The following is a 21,164-nucleotide window of genomic DNA, read 5'->3' on the forward strand; positions in this document are numbered from 1 at the left end:
TTACATCATAGTTTTTGTTGATCTAATACAAACATGTATTTTTTTTAACAAACATGTATTGAAGAGATATAAATAAAATCTGTGTTATTTTTTTCCTGTTTGGTCAACTGCACATCCCAACATCCACTCCAGGTCTCTGTGGTCACAGTTGAATTTTCAATAGAAGTTATTTATGATTATTATGACTTTTTCTAGGTATTAACATATATTGATGTTTTGCCTTAATGTATGCACAGTTTAATATATAGTAGTATTAAGTGTTTGTCTTAATGTAAATGGTAATAGAGGTAGTTTTTTTTTTTTTTTTAATAGTCAAGGATTAAACTGTAATCCAACTATTACAGTATGAACGGCTTAATGTCAGAAGATCCCATGGTGGGAAGTGAACCAGAGATCTTCATCATCATCATTCCCACAGTTTTGTAAAGACACTGGGTCAAAATATCTGACAAAGGACCATGAACAGGTCTGGTACCTTCACCACCATAATTGGAAATCTACCCCCAATGTGCTGCTAATTGGAGGCTTTTTCCATGTTTGTCCACCAAGCGGTGTTGAACTACCTTTAATGACACCAATACACCGCATATTCCAACACAATCACTGCAGTAATATGCAGCTTTATTTTGTACATTTCAGGTAATTTTTATTCCCTGTAAAACTTTCTTAAACCAGTCTGTAGCAGCATAAATCTACCAGGATATACTCTGTAAAAGGATGACATCCAAACTGACATGAGGACGTAAGAACATAAAAAAAGTGTCATTACTGATAAAACATGTTTAAATGTTTTTTTTTTTTTTCAGATTTCATTGTACAAGCAGCTTGAATAGAAACAGGAGAGCGAGCAGAAAACAAACGGCTGCAGGATTCCTGTTTGTTGTTAAATGGTGCCCTCTAGTGGGCATCATGATGTATTACAAAGCAAGCGCCGGTGAAACAAAACAATTGCTTCAGCCTCTTATCAGCAGTCTGTAGGCAGAAGGTCAGGCTACATTCTTCCATCAGCTCAGTCACAACATCAGATTTAACTCCTGTCACATGTAGAAACATCATCAAGTGTTTATCTGGAAATAAGTCGTCATCTATGAGCAAAGATTGACATACCACAGGTCACCTCATGACAAGTGGTAACAGGAATTGCACATGTATTATTACTGTGAAGAGAGAGATGATTCAGAGAAGGAGCAGGATGCTGATGTGTTTAAAAGCTTTATTTATGTACATTAAGACACTTGTGGCTGTCCACCATCTGGAATGGCAGTTAACATATTTACACATATTTACATGAGAATAAAGCTATTTAAAATAAAACTGTTAGACAAGAAATATCCATTTTGCAAAGTGAGTGTCAGTTTAGTATCTTTAAAAAGGCAAAGATGTGGAACAGTAAAGTTTTAATATAATTTTTAAACAAAAATCTGATTTCAAGTTACCCACCTCTGCTGTAAATACTATAAGTAACTGTTAAGATGTTGCATTTATGCTGCGCGTGTGGAAAAAAGCAATAATGTAAATACACTGTTGGAAAAGTTTGTCAACGTGAAGTTAAAATTAACTTGTAAAACTCACTTTTCTTAATATAAGAAACACACAAACATATGTACATGTGGACGACAACATGGGATGTAAATACAGTCCATGTGCAGTGGAAGGCAACATTAAATACTGTTGTCACTTTCAACACTACACAGTACTTTAGAGCAGGTAACTCAATGAAAACTAGTTTCAAAGTTGATTACACAGTAAAAATATTCCCTTACTGTCGATGCAATAATATGTTAAATCATTTAAGTCTGATCAGTTGGATTATGTACAAATAGAAAAGTGCTTGTAAATAAACTGAAAAGAAAAATAGATCTAAAGCAACAATAATGGCAAATTTAAGACTTGTTCATGTTGTAAATGTCACATCTTTAAATTTTCACCTTTGCTGAGGTAACAGTGCAGCTCCGCTCTAATTAATTAATGCCTTAAATTACAGATACTGACCCAAAATGAACAAACATCGTCATATATTAGTGACAAAAATCACTTAAATCATCAGATTTCAGTGTGAAATAGTAGTCAGACTCACTTTTCAACCATGTTTTGCTTAGACTACTAGGCTTATTTTGCGTTCCTATGCACCAAATAAATGGCAACTGTGTGATATTGTGAAATCACACAGTACTATTATGTGCCTCCTTCTTTACAGGTCTCGATAATGATGGTGTCTTTCATGAAAAAGCTGTAGTTGTGTGCGTTTTGTTGACTAGGTAAGGTTCCTCTAATCCCAAACTGACATCGTAGCTATTGTCCCCAAACACAACCTTTCAGAAACACACACAGTTCTTTGGTAAATCTGCAAAGATATAATCGACTCCTCTGTTAAATAATATGAACGTTGGCACCAAAGTCACTCATTTGTCCCTTGTTAGCTTTATGGTGCTACACAAACAGAGTCGAGTAAAACTAAATGGTAATTATCAAAACGTCAGTGCTTTCTGTTTATAGACCTCCTGGTTAGCAGTTAGCTACACACCCAAGAAGACATATTTGCTCTAACTGAAATTATTTACATGATTATCAGTTCATTTTTTTGTGCAAACTCTAACATCGTCATGTCATTTTACTAACCACAAACTGTGTGATACAGTTTCTGTTGTCTAAAAGTGCTTGCAGAACAATATTTACTCATGACACAAACTAGAAAGCTCAATTGAACATTCTGCTTTCTCAAGTCTAAGATTATGCTAACTAGTAGCCATTTCTCACACATGCTAGCAGGGAATTTACTGCCACAAAGCCACAAATGCTAAGGTGTTAGGTCTGATAAAGAACAGGAACACAATGGTGACTTTGGTGTCCTAATATCCATTATTTGACAAAACGACACCCAAAAGCATAAAGTAATATTCAAAACCCTCACTGACTGACCAGTCTTGTGTCTCGTGACCAGAAGGTCAGCAGGTGACATGGGGATATTTTACCAAACAACTGAGTGTGATTCCTTCACCACCAGAATGTGTCCTAAAGGCTCCTGAAGAACTGCAGGGAGAGTTCGTAGGTCAGAAACATGGTGGCACTCATTGGGAAGCCTCGGATGGCGTTCACAGACATTCCACGGAAGAAAACCTGCACGGAAAACCAAACTTCAGGTACAAATTTTACTTGAAGTGACTAACAATCCCAAAGGACCTTTTCACAACAAATGTTTGGACTTTCCACGGAAAAAGCTTGAAGTAGCATGAAACTAAGGCAGCTCTTGTTTCTAGCATTGTATTATCACCACCTTTATGCTGCATATGAACACACATCTGAAGCTGCAGCCAGGAGGTGGTTAGCCGAGCTCTTCACTGAAGCGTATTATTGTGTTAACTGAATGTGTACTCAAACTGAAAAAGCAAAAACAGGTTGTTTGGGGAGTGCTGTCAGATAAAGTGCCCACTGGTTGCCTGGCAACCTCTCAGGAATGTTTACACTCCAGGAAGTGACTGTTGATTGCCATAGTTTCAGCACAGATCTCCCCATAAAACTACAATCTGTATTTCCTGCTTGTGTACAGAACAAAAAGACCAGATATAAAATGTTACTTAATTTGGAGTGTTGTTCCATTCTAACACTAATAAAGTGTGCTAACGAGTAATTGCAGTAGGGGGCGCTGTTTTGCTGGAACGTTGAATTGCAAAAATGCATTGGCATTTAAAGACAGCGGCCAAAAACTTCTTGCTTTGGGGGACATTGTCCTGCAGTAACCTAACTGATTGATCTGCAGCATCAGGTCACCATGATGTTTCTGAGAATACCAACGTTCTGCTGGTACTGATCCGGAGACTGCAGTGTTTACAAAAAGAGACTAAAGCTTTTTCATGTCGGGCGTCAGAATAGTTGGTCTAAATTTTGCCACCTTCGAAGTAATGAATTGCTTTGGTCATTTTTGATCACTTTGTTCACTAATTAAGTGATCATCAAGGGGAATGTAGACTAATAATGTGTAACATACAGTATGTGAAATCCTTCATTATGATAAATTAACTCTAGCATTTGCTGGATTTAGTGACGTGAGACAAACCTGATAGTAGATATTCGATGTAGCTTTATAGTGTTGGACAATTGTTCCTAATATTTTGTACCTTAATTGGATGAAAATGACCTCAGGAACACTTTGAATTGCAATGCAGTTCAGTCTATACCCACCGCCCACAATGATCTCATTAATTAACAAAATAAAACTGATGACAGAGCCGTTGGATTGTACTACATCTGATAGCTGCGTCTTCAATTTAACCTTAAACTGAATGATTCATTTCCTTCTAATCAGGAGCTTTATGTTCATATACACATGGTATTTGTTACAAGTTGTAACACGATCTTTTCCAAAAAAGGCTTGTCGGTATGTGGATGTTTAATTCACAGCCAAAATCACGTGCTTCACCTGGCTTCAAGGGATCAAGTTCTGAAAACGCAGCATGCCTCCCATCTGGGTGACGCAGTTTTCTACAGTCTCACATTTAAATGATCAAACCATCTGCTTCATCTTCAGCTAAAGAGGCCTCTGCTTACTTGTAACAGCCAGTTTAACAATGAAAATCTGACTCCACACGCTCCTTCCATATAAACAAACTAAGAAAGTCTACTGTACTGAAATGAACCTTGTTTTTCAGTGTTATGACAGTAAAACGTCCTCAAGTCCAGTAATAACAAAATAAATATACAGTGTTGCGCACAAGTACAGAAATCTGCTATTTTTGTATATTTTTCACACTTGAAATGTTCCAGATCATCAAATGAATATTTATATTTATTGAATATTAGACAGAGATAACCCACAAAACACAAAATCATCTGCTTCCAAGGTTGTAGTGGAGGTAATAAGTCATGAATACATTCTAACATTTCTCATCTCATCTCTGTTGTAGGTGCTGCACTTAGTTACTGGTCAGAATTAAGAATTCTTCACGTAAATCCTTGGAGATTATTAAACATTTCATCTAGGTCTTCTTTTGCCCATTGGACATGTACAATCTAAACTGTTCTGCCATCATGTTTACTTTTATGACACCTACAATGTTTGGTTTTAATAAAGCTATGTGTTTTAGCATTAAGTAGTGGTGTTGGACTGGACTGCATTATATTCAGAGGTGTTTCTAATAGTCTGTATGTAAGTAAAGACTAAACTAGAAACAGTATAAACCGCCTTCAACAATTAAATGTTTAATAATTGCAGAATTGAATCTTGTTCAGACAGAATTTTTACTACAAACTTTACTAGTTTATCTAATAAAGTGGCCACTGAATGTATTTTGGGGGGTTTATTTACAACATTTGCTTCTCTATTCACTGCTCCAGCCTCCTAAACATCTTTAACATATATAATTTGCTAATAGAGTAGCGTGGGTCGGGTTTAAAGTCTCACCTGTGCACCTTCCGTCTTGTAGCTGTCGATGATGCAGTGTAAAACTCCCTTGTACTTCCTCTGCAGCTGAGCGTCGGCCTGCATTCGACTCTTCACCACATCGGCCGGCGTGGCGGTGACCCAGGAGATGGACCCTGAGGAAGAGGAGGGAAGTCTTTAGCTCCCGTTCATCTATTATTGAACTGTTATTTGAAGCAAGGCTTGAACCTAAAGCGGGGTTTTACGTTCAAGTTATGCCAAACTCAAGTAAATCAGACAGTTGGAAATACAGTATATATATATATATATATATATATATATATATATATATATATATATATGAATAAATTGGACATAAAATAGAAGCTTGTTGGGTTTATTTGTTTTTTATAACATACAAGTGTCAAAGGTTGTATGTTTCAACTGCAAAACTTTATATGAAGCATAGTGTAGCATTTGAAGTCCTCAAATGAGACTCTCTGAACTCACAGAGTCCAAAAAAGGCACAACGATGCATTTAGGTGCCCTAAAAAACCTGTTAAGTCGTGTACTCATTGAAACAGCCAATCAAATGGAAAAGTACCAGCAATAAAGTGGAAATGTCATGTGAAAGAAAGCTGCATGTCAGCTGATGCACACAATAGATGTTACCAATCAATTAGAATTCAAAAACTAATCAATATTGCAGGCTGTTATTTATAACCAGCAGGAAAACACATTACAAGCTTTAGAAAGTGTTCAATAATAATGATGGATTAGATTCGTTCACCAGACATTTGAATGCATTGGGTCTTACACTGAAAATGCTCCTACAGTGACTTTCTTACGGAGTAAAATAACAGAACTATTCATCTTCAGTGTGCTATAAAAGGCTACTATTACCAGCCACAGAGTTGAGCTGCAGAGCTGCTGCTGTTTATTTAAGACGATGTCTGAGTTTTCAGCTCAGTTTGGCATCGGTGGACGATTCACATTCAGATGGAACATGTGAACCTCAGTGACTTATGGCACCCAGCTGATTTCAGCTCTCTCTCTCCACCACGTTTCGACTCAGTCACATGTTCACAACTGTATCTGGAAGCGAGACCGCAGACTAAAACACTCCCAGATCTATATACTATACGCTGTTTGACCCACGCTGCACACACAACTCTTATTCATCCATAGGGTCGGTTCTGACCGGACACACCCCTTTCTGGTCCTGTCTCAGATTGCATTTGACTTTTAGAATCCTATATATTTAAGAGAAGCAGCCACAGGAGGCAGACTTTGAGGATTTCTAAGGAAATTTCTTACAATTACACTGCTGGGAAATGAGGTCGCTGTACCAGTTAAGACAGGATCCCACATATCTGAATCATCTTTATAGAGCCAGACTGTTTCGCAAGTCAATAAAAACGATGGACATACTTTGTGTTATAGAACAGCAAACAGGCGTCAATAAAAAGGCCCATCAAACAAACAGAATCCGTCGATAACGTTGCCTAACTGGACCAAGAACGATGTGGGAGGTTATTTAAACAGTACAGAGGTCTGTGATAAAGCAGGTGGATAAACTGACTCAACAACGTAAAGTAAAATAAATAGAGAGCTAAAATCATGCATGAACCCTTTTTGGCTTTTTGGATGGAACTTTACTACAATAACTCTTTACTCTACTCTACAACCTTCAGATTAAAGCAAGACATGCACTTTTATGTACTTCAGTAGGCTTTACTAAATAGAATCCTTCCATATTTGCACCAAGTTTTTGACTTAAATCAGTGCAACATTATTCAGCCAATCAATTAGGGGAAGAAAACAAAGCTATTTTGATAATTTTATAACTGTTTTTGTGATATATTTAGCAAAAATATTCAACAATAGTTGAGAGTATCATATATTGTATTTTTTATTATCCTTTTTTAAATGCATGCCACCAATACTAATACAAAGATGTGAGAGAAACGTCTTTTTGGTTCCTCTGTATGTCGTGGATATATAGAGAAACTGACAATACAAATCTTCTGTTCTTCTGTTCTATTCTATAGTAGACTGAAGATGCTTTGGCTTTCGACTGATGGTCAAAAAATGAAGCATTTGATGACTTGTGATTGATGATTAATTAAGCAAATCTCTGTTGTTTGCCCCACTGAAGCACAACATCAACTAAATCTAACTAGAGATGATTAGGTACTTTCTGTGTAAAAATAGACCTGGCATGTTCTAAGAAAAATAATCCTCAGAAATTACATTGACAATCAATCATTTGGTTGTTTTTTTAGGCAAATAAGCCAAAGATCCAGGAGTTTTCTGCTTCTCTTTCTATCGTACAAGAACAAAAAGAACGTCTTAGGGAGCTGGAATCAGATAAAACAAAGCAACAGACGGAACAATTGATCGATCGATCAAAGAAACAGGTGGCAGATTTTTCTCTAATCGTGGAGATGCTTGTTAGCTCCAGCTTTACTCCCAAGCTACCGTTTAACAGACTGACCCAGATAATATTCTGGCCTTCGTTCAGAAACAGTTTGAGATTCTGCCAGACCTGATTTAGCTGGAAGTGTATTGCTGGCTCCAGCTGCTAAACAGTTCAGTGGAAACGCTAATGCAGTGAGATTAAGTGCTTGATTCATGATCGCTTACTGAGCTTCACCACTTCCTCTGTTTACCCAGGTAAGTCCCACTGAGGTTAGCAATCTCGTTTGTAAGGTACTATGGGTAATCCGAAGGGTCTTGAAAAGTATAAGTTCTCTTTACGGGTCTTACATGATGTCAAACAACAATAAAGTATGGTCTGTCACGAATTCAACTCCCAGAAGAACACAGCCAACAAATATTTACATGCATAGCATCCTGGGCCTCTGCATATAGAACAACATCATTATACTATCTGATTTAGACTCATGCCAACAACCAAAGAGCCAAAGCAGCGAGAGTCAGAAACACAGGTTTAACTGAACAGTAAAGCCCGAGTCAACACGGCCGGTCAGTACAGTATTGCTACACCACCGCAGGAGTGTTTTCCAACAGCTGTCAAAACCAAAACTCCCACTTTGCTGATTAAGACACACAGTTGCTTGTAATGTCTCCAACCCACAGAAAGAGGATCAGCCCCATATGAGTCAGTGGATGTGTGACTTCTTGTCCAGTCCAGCAGTTTGATGCACCAACACCTGTCATTCAGCCCAGTAAACTTAAGAAATTTCCAGTCTGTGGCTACTAGCATACATCAATCAGGTACAACATTATGACCACCTTCCTAATACTGTGTTGGTTCCCCTTTTGCTGCCAAAATAGCCCTGACCCGTCGAGGCCTGGACTCCACTAGACCCCTGAAGGTGCACTGTGGAATCTGGGACCAAGATGTTAGCAGCCGATACTTTAAGTGATGGAAGTTGTGAGGTGGGGCCTCCATGGATCGTTTTTCTAGCACATACCACAGATGCTGGATTGGATCTGGGAAATTTGGAGGCCAAGTCAACACCTCAAACTGTTTTTTGTGCTCCTTAAACCATTCCTGAACCATTTTTGCTTCACGGCACGGCACATTATCCTGCTGAAATAAACCACAGCCATCAGGGAATACTGTTTCCATGAAAGGGTGTACATGGTCTGCAACAATGCTTAGCTAGGTGGTACATGTCAAAGTAACATCCACATGGATGGCAGGACCCAAGGTTTCCCAGCAGAACATTGTCTAAAGCATCACACTGCCTACCAGCTTGCCTTCATCCCATAGTGCATCCTGGTGCCATGTGTTCCTCAGGTAAGTGACCCACATGTCCATCCACGTGAATTTTGAGTCATTTTGGACAAGTTTTAGTCATTTTAGATTAATTTTGGATGAACTTAGGCCATTCTGGATGGATTTCACTTCATTTTTGACACATTTTAGAAATTTTGAATAGATTTTAGTCATTTAGGACATTTAGAAAAATATTTTTGACAAGGTTTATGTCATTTTAGACTAATCTTGATTCATTTTGAGAACGTTGTAGTCATTAAGGACACAATTTGACTTTATTTTGGGCAAATTTGAGTCATTTCAGACTTTTTTCTGTCATTTTGGATCAGTTTTGGATAAACTTTAAATCATTTTGGATGGATTTCATCAAATTTTGGACACAATTTAGACAAATTTGTTGAATTGTAGAAAAGTCATTTTGGACTATTTTTGGTTAATTGTTGACAATATTTATATCATTGTGGACACATTTTGAGTCTAGTTTTGTGTATTTGCAATGATGTATGCAGCTAGAAGCAGAACAGTGCAAACAAGGGCATGTTATTTTTGCACCTTCTTTCTTCCATTGGCACATTTTGAACTAATTTTGGGTTATTGTGGACAATTCTTAATCATTTTAGACACGTTTTAGTAATTTGGGACAGATTTCACCTAATTTTGGACACATTTTGGACAAATTTTAGGAATATTAAAGAGGTTTAAGTGTTTTGGACTAGTTTTGGTTATTTTTTCACAAGCTTTTGGATATTTTTTCGCAGTTTTGTTTACTTGCAACAATGTGCACAAGAGAAGAACAGTGTAAACAGGGAAGAATACCAGCATGATTTGCCCATTTTTCTTTTATGATTCATCAGACCAGGCCACCTTCTTCCATTGCTCTGTGGTCCAGTTCTGATGTACAGGGTTCATCATGGACACCCTGATTGTTCTGCAGCTATGCAGCTCTGTACACAACAACCTGATGCTCTGTGTATTCTGACACCTTTCTATCAGAACCAGCTTTAACTTCTTCATCAATTTGAGCAACAGCAGCTCATCTGTTGGATTGGACCACACGGGTCAGTTTTCGCTCTCCACATCAATAAGCCTTGGCCACCCATGACCCTGTCCCCAGTTCTCCACTGTTCCTTCCTTGGACCACTTTGATAGATCCTGACCACTGCAGACCAGGAACACCCCACAAGAGCTGCACTTCTGGAGATGCTCTGACCCAGTCGTCTTGTCAAACTCCCTCAAATCCTTACGCTTGTTTATTTTTCCTGCTTTGAACATCAGCTTTGAGGACAAAATGTTCACTTGCTGCCTAATAAATCCAACCCACTAACAGGAGCCATGATGAAGAGATAATTAGTGTTCATCACTTCATGTATCAGTGATCATAATTGTATGTCTGATCAGTGTATACAAGTGCACACATTTCATTGGTGATGCTAAAAAGCCGGACATCATTTGTGCCGTTTACCTGCCAATCCTCCGGCGAGCCAGATGGAACAAGGATGAGGGGTTGACGCTGGGTCGGGCTTCAGCAGGTTACAGAAGATGGTGTAAGGAATGAAGTAGAGCGTGTATCCAGGGACGTCCCTCAGGATCATGGCCCCGGCTCCTCTGTACAGGCCCTGGAGGCCTTCGGTCTGCAAGATGCTGCTGATGCAGTGGATGGGGCCTCGGTAGGCTCGCTGGCTGGGGATGTCGACGGAACGCAGAGGGATGTCGGTGCTGCTCGACACGTTTCCAGCAAGGTGCAGGTTCTCTGTAGAAAGACAGGGAAGTCAGTGAGAATAATGTACAGCGCTAGACCCAATTTTAATTTGTAATTCTGAAACTGGCACTTCTTCTTTTCTAATGTATGTCTGCTGACTATCTGTGGAAGAAGTTCTTATATTCTGAGGGATTTTGTGTTTTGGTGCTTTTTCTCCACATTGCAAAAGAAAACTTCACAATGAGATAAACATGTTTTTTAACAGTTTTTCTGCACGCACTCACCAACTCTATATGGAGAGAAACCACCAGTTGTAGCAGATTTAAAGTGAAAACATTCTTTTTCTACAATTCTACAATTTCATTTAGCAGTATTTCATTTCATCTATCCAAAGCCACATATATCTGAGAGAAGATACAACACAATTAAGGATCTAATCAGAAGAAGGAAATGTATTTTTTCAAAAAATACAGGTTGAAATGTCTCTGGATGTTCAGGACACTTTGTGGTTTGCAGTTAAAATGAGTACTTTGTGTTTTAGTAATGGAAAAAAAAACCCTAACTTTTTTCTGTTCATAATCATGGTGTAAGTGTCCATTAACACCAATTCAGATACATAGACCAGGCTAGGTTATGCCGAGTGGGCATTCACACAGTTTCCTGACAGCGACTGAACTTTCTGGCACTTTGCACTGCTGTAAAACAGTCTGTATCTGCTCAAAGTCAAGGCCAAAGTGTTTTTAAGGGAAGTGAATCAAACACGCATAAGCCATTACAAGATAAGAGGCGTGAGTCTGGCCAACACTGTAAACAAATAAAAGGTCATAAATGTTTCACGTGCCAATTCTTCCTACAGTGTGAACTGACCTGACCTCAGTTTTATTGGTTTACAGCTTTACAGAAAGATACTGCTCAGACAACACAACTGCAACCAAAGTCTCAGACAAACTCGGAGTTTTGGACCCATCAAACTGGCTGATTCTTAAAAAAAAAAAAAAAAAAAGTCTCACTGTTTCTTTTATGGACAATTATGTTGCATAAATAAACATAGAAGCCCTTACAGTACATCTTCTAAATGCCCTAAAAACAGCACAGACATAGAAAAAGAGATATTCTTGATATTGAAGACATGGCAGAACTCAACCATGACCTCTGATGCATACTTTTTTTTTGTTGTAGTTTTTATTATATTACAAGCTATTCTCTTGTTTTTCACTGTGGAGCACTTTGGTCACCCTTTGGGCTGTTGTGAAGGGCTATAGAAATAAACTTTGATTGATTGATAGTGGCTTCGAAGGGAATAATGTTGGGTAACGCCACCGTAGGTTGGTTAAAACCTGTCACACAGATGCACTATAATTTTAGCTAGCTCAGCTAACTGTAACACACCTGACACGCTAACCTTTAAGTACATCTGTGTAAAGCACTGTAAGATTATATTCACCTTCTATCTGATAAACAAGATCACTTTACACTACAGACTGCATGAAATTACCTTAAAAATAAAACTCCATATCCATTGACTTGAATCTGTTGTATAACATGTAGATTTTGCATAAAAAGTATTTAGGCATTCATGATTGGCTTCAAGAATTTTATGTATCTAATTTTGTGGGGGATGCATTTCATACATGTGCTTTTAAATATATGTATTTTTATGGTATTTGCAAACAGTGAATATATGGAACCATTTCTTCACAATATCATTGTATGGTTCTGCTTAGTTTTTGTACAAAAAACTTGTTTTTTAAAGCCAAAACTTAATTGAAAGCAAACCAACTGAAGGTGGCTTTTGCTTAAATTTCATCCCAGTGGTCCCTAACACAGTCAAACATTCAACCTCGTTAGAGCAGCAGATCGTCTGACAGACTAATCCTGCTGCAAGTTACCAATTAAGTTATTTCAGCTTCAAAAAACCCAGATGTCTCACTGAACATTAATACAGTGGAGGACATATTAACTCCTTTTGCACCAATCATTGGAGATCTTGATTGACTGTATGATATTCAAAACTCTTGTCAATGACACATCGATTGATGTTTCACTTCCTTCTTGTTTTAATTCTTCAAAACAAAAGCCAATTTGAGGTTCTTTTAAATGAACATCACCTGCCTCGTGCTGATAAAAATTACAGGACCCGTTAAGTTGCCACACAGCCCACCTTTTTTCTTGCTAATGTTACTCTCATTCAGCTCACTGTCTGCTTATTTAAACCTCAAAAAGCAAATATGTAGAAAAACAACACATTTCTCTGCCAATACAAAGACACTGTCATGTTGAAAAGACTGTTGGTTTTCTGAGAAAGTGCCAGAAAACTCCAGCAAAGCTAAAAACAGTCTTGTGTTCTTTGTTTTTTCTGCTCAACAGAAAAAAAGCAACAAGAAAGTCCTCCAGCCAAAGAAACGAGCAACCCCAGCGTACCTGCTACAAGCGTCTGCGTCTGCATTTGCAGTCTGATCTTGACCAGATCCACAGGGGCTCCCAGGCCCACCGACATCAGTCCGGTCAGCATGCTGGCCACGGTCAGGTCCAACATGCCACAGGGATGCCGCCCGTCGCCATAGCGATACTTGCTTATGAGTCTCTGAGTGTTACTGAAGAAGCCAAACACAGCCGAGTTGTAGAGCGTGATGCTGGCTAGAGGGAAAGACATGCCCTTAAAGAACCCCACAACCTGAGAGTTAGGGAGACAAGAAGGACAGATGGTGGTTACTCCATTTTATCTAGTACTTAATTATCCACAATAAAGAAAAAAATACATGCAGCGGAAAGAAATATTCCATTTCTGCATATTTATCACTTAAATGTCAGATCATGAAACTAATTTTAATGTAAAACAAAGAAGACAACCCAAGAAAACATGATTAAAAGAAAATGCTGTCCAGTCCATCCTGCCCTATGTGAGAAAGCAATTGCCCCTTTAGCTACCAGTCTACTAAATGACCAAATTCATTCATCAGGTGGGTTCAGTTTCTCCATCCACACTCACATATGATCACTGCCAGGCTTGTTGGATCTTAACATCACTAAATAGAACCTGTCTTCATTGTGAAGCAGCTAAAGGGTCTCAAAAAGCAGCACATACATTAGTAATTGGTTTGAGTCATTTTTATTAGGTTTAGGAGGAGCAATTACTTTTTCACTGGGGCTTTCAATAAATCTTTAGTCAATCATCATTTAAAAACTGCATTTTGTGTTTTGTGGTTTATCTGTGTCTAATATTCAATAAATATTCATTTGATGATGTTCAACAACATGTAAATGTGAGAAATACACAAAAATAGAAGTTTTTTTCACGGCACTGTAGGTTTAAGAAAGCCTGAAGTGAAGAGCACAGATTTGAACCTCACATGTTCTCTGAGGATTCTAGTCTGTGCCAATAATCCAGAGAATGAAAAATGGGTTGAAGGTGTTGCCAAATTTTTTTGCCTTCTTTCTTCATGGAAAGCATTCCCTCCTCGCAGAGCGGAGGCTTAGGTTTGGGGAGACACATGTTAAAGCTAAAACACAGCTGTCCACTGGCTCAATAAATCATGGGGCTTCTGACAGGACTGTAGCTAAAACTGACCCACGTGGAGCAACAAGCAGCACTGAAAACATACAAAAGCTACAAAAAAACCACACTGTCAACATTTTATCAGGCTTGGATGAATCACACCTCCACAAGCTTTTCCTTCAGTTCCCAGCAACACGATCAAAATCGAATCAGGTCTGCTCCACAGACCAATATGTTGGATCACTTTATATTTGTATTAAATGCGCTGTGGTAATGACTCATATGGTGCTTATTGTTTAAGCTTCTACAAGTCTTCACGGGCAGCTTTAAGAACTCGTGCTGAGAAACTGGGTCAACAAAACAAAAACAGAAAAGCAGATGGGACCATAATTACAGTGTTGGAACAGCAAAATTACAATGTCTGAATTTAAAAAAAAACGGTTAAATTTGATTAGACAAGTATTTCATTTCTCCCTGTGTGGAAATTCACAAATTTCAGCAGCAACACACACGAAAGATAAAAGGCCGTTAGTTAGAATCAAAGTCTGCATGAATCTAAACAACGGAGGCAAAAGCCACTGAGATGCAAGAAAGAAACAGAACAATTAACTTATTAATCATCAATAATTTTTGGTTTATAAAACACTAATTCCCAAGTTTCTTTCTTATTCTTTTTAACTAATTATTTTCTGTGGCATAAAGTGGGGTATCACTCCAGACACTAATGCAGTCCTGAATGAGGAGTCGCTTTGAAAACCTGCAATGCAGAACTTTTCTACACTTTAGATGTTTGCATCATTTTCCATCATGCATCTCAGAGAGACACCTGATCATCCTGAATCCACTGAAGCAGGACAAAGACAAGAAAAGTCCTCAGAGAGTGCAGTACTCGCTTTTTACCGTACTTAGCTTGAAAATAACCAACTCAAAACTTTTCACGGCATTTTTACCCTACTGTTGTGCCTAAGACATCTACATAGGTCTACTGTAGATATTTTGTTCAGTTACACTATCGTTCAGAAGTTTGGGGTCACCTAGAAATGTCCTTTTTCTTGAAAGAAAAGCAGTTTATTTCAATGAAGATAACATTAAATGAATCAGAAATACAGTCTAGACATTGTTAGTGTGGTAAATGACTATTCTAGCTGGAAACAGCTGATTTTTAATGGAATATCTCCATAGAGGTACAGAGGAACATTTCCAGCAACCATCACTCCTGTGTTCTAATGCTACATTGTGTTAGCTAATGGTGTTGAAAGGCTCATTGATAATTAGAAAACCCTTGTGCAGTTATGTTAGCACATGGATAAAAGTGGGAGTTTTCATGGAAAACATAAACTTGTCAGGATGACCCCAAACTTTTTGAACAGCAGTGTACATGAAGCCACATCATTAAAAAAAATATAGAAACAGTAAAGCGATGTGAGCAACAGAACTTTAGTCCTGATCTCTTATAAATGTATAAAAGCTGCCAGAAGAAGACCTAAATCATGGTCTGTATCCTTAGAGAAAGTATGGAAATGCCGACCCAGTGCAATCTGCAGCAGACTTTCTGAACACGTGCAGTCAGGTCAACAGCCACACATTCATTTAGGGTTATTTTACACCTTTAAATAGCATGCAGTAATAGTAACCATGCTGGTATCTATCACGTATACGTGGACATGCAGGACAGGACTGATCAAACAACTGAGATGTGAACTTTGACACACTTAATGATTCCATTATTTTATCTGTCTGCGGCTTTTATTACTCAGTGTACAAGTATTCCATTAAACAAGGAGGACATCTTTTGTATATGGTGTAGTGCATTAAACAGAGACAGAGAAGAAGAGTGGATGTTTACCGTCTCCTTCCTGTAGATGGTGAGGACACAGTGTAGAGTGCTCCTGTAGCCTTTCCCAGCCTGGAGCCGCGTCTGAAGGAAACAAAACAACCACAGTTTACAGAGTCTTTGCAACTTTGTAATCTAGCTTTTATGTGATTAGCACAAACTAGAATACACATTTTGTCAGAAGCTGCTTTTCCACCCAACACAGGTGGAATTAACTTTTATTCTGTTTCATGTGAAGACGGTGCTGCAGTTTGACATAGCTTCAATACAGAGTTGGAGAGAGAGCAAAGAGTTTATACTGTAGCTGCTGCTTTCCTTCAATGGGATTTTACCTGCTCAGTTTAATTTTCAGAACACCACAGTACACTGCAGTAGACTTAACCTCTCATAGCAACATAAATTTTGGTTTTAAACTGGTTCTATGGAGCTTCTGGACCAGCAGCTTTTTCTATCCGCATTATTTGCCTGAATATACCTCAATCCACAGTATCACAAAGGTGGTTCTTTTATAACTTGCTAGATCTCCATGGTAACTGATGCCATAGAGCTAGATCTCCATGGTAACTGATGCTGCAGAGCTAGATCTCCATGGTAACTGATGCTGCAGAGCTAGAGCTCCATGGTAACTGATGCCATAGAGCTAGATCTCCATGGTAACTGATGCTGTGGAGCTAACCTGGTTCTGTTCAGAGTTTCAGATTTAAATCAGCTGTAAGAAGCGTCTCCCTTTAACCAAATCATTTCCTGATGATTATTTCTGAGTGATCCAGATTCTCAGCTGAAGTAAAATGTTTTATCTGTAAACATGTTGAGCTGTACGTCACTAAAACCACTGAATGAAACCGTGTAGTTACAGTATCACACACTGGATGCATCGTGTTGCCATGGGAACCCGACATGTATTTAGATGTTGATGCAGAAATTGCTTAAATATGTTTTGTCTGTTTGCATGCTGGTACTGCAGTTGATAGAACACAGGTTAGACAGTTATCAATTACAAGCTGCACTGATGAGTAAAATAAATATATTACCACACGTTTAGCAGTTGTCTACCAACATTCTTGTCTTGCATCATTTCCAGTAGCAGCGCTTTTCCTTCATTTACATTCAGGTTTTCCATCTCTGGTCACTCCACTGTTCAGGTTATTCACAACACAAACACACGATCATTTTGTTGGTAAATTCCCCATTAACTAATTAATGCCGCCTTTTTATGAGGTATTTTAGCTGGAAACAATAATGGAGAAACTCATTTTCTCCTCTTCCACAGCTAAGTGTTTAAATCTTTTATTCTGAAACATTTTCAATCAAAGAATCTGGAAATATGTGACATCTATCTGTTGAGTCACGCATAAAACTATTAAATTCTCCTCGCCTGTGCCATAAAAACACAATTTTTCATTTTGTACCCCGATGTCAGCAGACAGATGTAGATTCACTGGAATAAATCCCACAGTTAGCAACAAGTAAATGAGTTCAACGTTGTAAATGAGTCTTAATTGTTCTTATGCAACTGCAGGATGTACAACAATATAAAAGAGACTTGATGAGCTGCAGGATTCTTGTTCTTTTATACACCGACTATATAGAAGTGGAGGAATCGGGTGGTAAAATCCTGACAAAAATACCTTGACTGTATCCAGCGGATGGCCCACGACCACACTGGAAGCTCCTGCAGTCAAAAGAGAAAGAAATACAAGAAGAAATGAAATTAATTCCCAAAATACCAGAGGAAACAATAAAAAGAAAGCTTTAGCAAGGAACAGGCAAACTTTGTGATAGTTCGCACTACTTCCAGAGATAAAACCAAACTTTACTGATGTTCAAAACCTCACACCAGTGGATACTGCTGCATGTGTTGAGTACTAACTTTAGCTTGAACCTCTGTGTGGCTGGATTTTAGTTTGTGCCACTAAACAATGGAGAAATAACGACACGCTTTGAATCCATTGCAGCAGAATCAAGATAAAGAGCTACACTAATGTTCAAAAGTTTGGGGTCACTTAGAAATGTCCGAAGCACTTTTTTTCAATGAAGATAACATTAATCAGAAATCCAGTCTAGACATTGTTAATGTGGTAAATGCCTACTGTAGCTGGAAACAGCTGATTTTTAATGGAATATCTCCATAGGGGTACAGAGGAACATTTCCAGCAACCATCACTCCTGTGTTCTAATGCTACATTGTGTTAGCTAATGGTGTTGAATGGCTCATTGATGATTAGAAAACCCTTGTGCAGATATGTTAGCATATGAATAAAAGTGGGAGTTTTCATGGAAAACATTAAATTGTCTGAGTGACCCCAAACTTACGGTAGTGTATCTAACAGAAGAACTAACAGAAAACAACATAAATCCACTAAAGAAGTGCGGCGAGTTCTTCAAGAAGCTTGGAACAGTTTAAAAGGAAAAGATTTTTACTGTACTTTGCATGAAAACAACTGATAACTCCATACTTTTCACTGTATTTATCCAGGCTAAGACAGTACTGCATGTGTTCTCCTGCAGTTAGTCGAAGAAAACGTAACTCCGATCGGTATAAGAAATGGCCCAATCTCTCAAAAACAAATGCAAAAGTGCAGACAAACACAAAGCTGAATTTAGTGTCTAACTTGCAGCTTTTCCACTGATGTTAAAACATCCCAGAAACTCAAAATCTCACACCAGTGGATTCTGCTCAGTCCTAATGTAGCTTTAACATGTAGCTGTAATGACACACTTCTGGTAAGTTTCCACTAAGTTTCTGCATGTGCTCTGATGTATATGTGGAGAACAAACATTGAGCTCAGTCAGAATGAGCTGCCATCGTGGGGCCCTGGGGAAAACGTGGGTTATTGTGGCCGGATTGACCCCCTGTTCCTGCCTCACTGCCTCCAAATATGCATCAAGCAAACATGGCAAGGCTTTAGCAAACCCCGGGAGCCCAGAAAACAACCAGCACCACTCAGCTGAGGTTTTCAGGAACATAACAGACTGAGCACCACGAGAAAAACTCTGAATTCCAATCATCCCTAGCTTCATGGTGCTTTACTGACAGAGTAACATGGAAGATTAATGAAAAAAATGAGCGTTTAACCCGTTTAAAACCATCTTCAACCACTGTTTTGTTTGTTTGCTGTGTGTTGCTTTAGGAATGTGGGACACAAGAGTCTGACATGATACAAAATGTAAATTCACACCTGCAGCCATCATCCCATTTTCCAAATGCATTGTTTTCTCATTTCTACTTTGTGATGTTATGTTTAATTCAAAAGGAGCAAAAATCTCAAAAGTCTTAGTGATGAGAGAAAATGAGAGTCTAAAAGTTACAGTCAGGATGTCTTTGGATTCACCAAATGTAAATACAACTATTATTTTACTCACTGAAAGATAAAGGATGTGCAGTTTGCAGCTAACATAAGGATTTTAGCTGTTATGGGCACCTAAAATCAAAATGCCATCAACTGTGAACACAAATAATTTGAAAGATGGAATTTTGCATTTCTGATTTATTTGTCTTAGATGTCATTCAATTTTTTGATGAATTATGCTTTTTCTGCAGGGCTTGTCTTTTTTTAAACTTTTTTTTTTTTTTACATTTTTGAGCAACATCCATCACAAACCACCTGCTTTACATTTACATGTAAACATTACTGTTATACATCTTTAAAAAGTTTTACTTCTTCGACTGCTTAGCTTTTTTTTTTTAAAAAACCCAGCTTAAAACTCTCCATTGGACTAGAAGCTTGAATTAAATTCTACTGATGCCTTATTGATTAATTATGCACACATGAGTATATTTAGATTTTAAAAGAGATTTCATGGGAGCATAATTGATGAACAAACAAAAAACCTGATGAATTGGAGGCCTACTTTTCTTTTCTTTTTTTTGATGTTGTTTGTGAACCTGAACTTGACGCAGCAGCAGCGCCCCCGCGGCCAGTCCTGGTACTGCATGTAATTCATTTTAAAAAGCGGTTTTCTCATCAGAATTTTAAAAAGTTCTGCTTCATAAATCCTGCGGTCACAGAGCGTGAAGGCATTTTAGGAGAAGAAAACAGCCTCATCTGAACGGAGATGAGAGTGTTTATCTGAGTGGAAACGGAGGTGGGGGTGGATATTTTCAGCAGACCCTCCATTGTTTACAGTGGAGGTGGATGCAAGAGGGGCTGCAGGAGTTCCCCTGCACGAAACGTTACAATAATAATAGCAACACTAATTACAACAATAAGGCAGCTGGTTGGAGTTTCTGGAGCTGTTTTTGCAGCTGTTTCCAGATTTCATCCAAACAAACACAGTCTCCAGCTGCCTTCACAGATCCACTCAGGGAATAAAAACCCTCAGAATCACTGGAACTCACCGCCGATCCATCCCGCGACGAAATCATCCACACGAAAACCTTTTGAGCTCTGCATCTTCACTAACAACGTCCAGAAACTTCAGCTCCACCGCCTGTCATGGGTCAGCTGCGTAAAAAACAAAACAACTCTGGGAATATTCCAGCCACAGTGGAGAGACAAACACACGAGCAGCGGCTTTTATTGATAAGGCTCCGGGCACATGCACTTCTCAGAAAACAAAATTATTTCAAACAATCTGCCTTGATAAGAAAGCAGCAACAGCGGGGTGGAGATAATCGACCCATCGCAGCAGAGCGTCGGCTTGAGGGACAGATCTGGCGGCCAATCAGGTGTGAGCTCACTAAAGTAGTGCAGCCTATAGGGAGGCTGGCATGGAAATAAGCCATGAGGAGGAAAGCTGAGCAGAAATAAAGTGACTGCTGTAAACTTTCACCGACCTTTCGTTGATGTGCTCAGTTTACCCACAGTGTCGTGGAAAAGTATTTCCCCCCCCTCATACAGAAGTCTTCTATTTTTTCTATTTTTCTTACAGGTAAATGTTCCAGATCATCACACTAATATTTATATTTACTGAATGTTACACTAAATGTAGTTTTTAAATGATGATTAATTGAAAACTTGTATCAACCCTGTGAAAAAGTAATTGCCCCCCTAAACCTATTAACTGGTTGCTCCCTGAGCAGCAACAACT

General features: G+C 38.5%; 1 protein-coding gene across 1 annotated transcript; it reads right to left on the reverse strand.

Annotated features, from left to right (window-relative positions):
- Positions 1-1,199: 1,199 nt before the first annotated feature.
- slc25a48 (solute carrier family 25 member 48) lies at positions 1,200-20,943 on the reverse strand. The gene is made up of 7 exons (XM_023299053.3): positions 20,473-20,943; positions 17,762-17,805; positions 16,146-16,217; positions 13,225-13,477; positions 10,567-10,854; positions 5,399-5,532; positions 1,200-3,117 (listed from the first exon to the last, which is right to left on the reverse strand). The coding sequence occupies exons 1-7, from the start codon at positions 20,525-20,527 to the stop codon at positions 3,013-3,015; spliced, it is 951 nt and encodes a 316-aa protein (XP_023154821.1). The 5' UTR covers positions 20,528-20,943; the 3' UTR covers positions 1,200-3,012.
- Positions 20,944-21,164: the final 221 nt, after the last annotated feature.

This window comes from Amphiprion ocellaris, chromosome 13 (assembly GCF_022539595.1).
Source record: "Amphiprion ocellaris isolate individual 3 ecotype Okinawa chromosome 13, ASM2253959v1, whole genome shotgun sequence".
Classification (NCBI taxonomy): Eukaryota; Metazoa; Chordata; class Actinopteri; family Pomacentridae; genus Amphiprion; species Amphiprion ocellaris.

Excerpts from the sequence above, each read along its gene's own strand:
- slc25a48 (XM_023299053.3), bottom strand. The coding sequence starts at position 20,527 with ATGCAGAGCTCAAAAGGTTTTCGTGTGGATGATTTCGTCGCGGGATGG. Across the intron at positions 13,478-16,145 it reads CCATCTACAGGAAGGAGACG|GTTGTGGGGTTCTTTAAGGG; the intron begins GTAAACATCCAC and ends CCTAACTCTCAG. Across the intron at positions 10,855-13,224 it reads GACGCAGACGCTTGTAGCAG|AGAACCTGCACCTTGCTGGA; the intron begins GTACGCTGGGGT and ends GTCTTTCTACAG.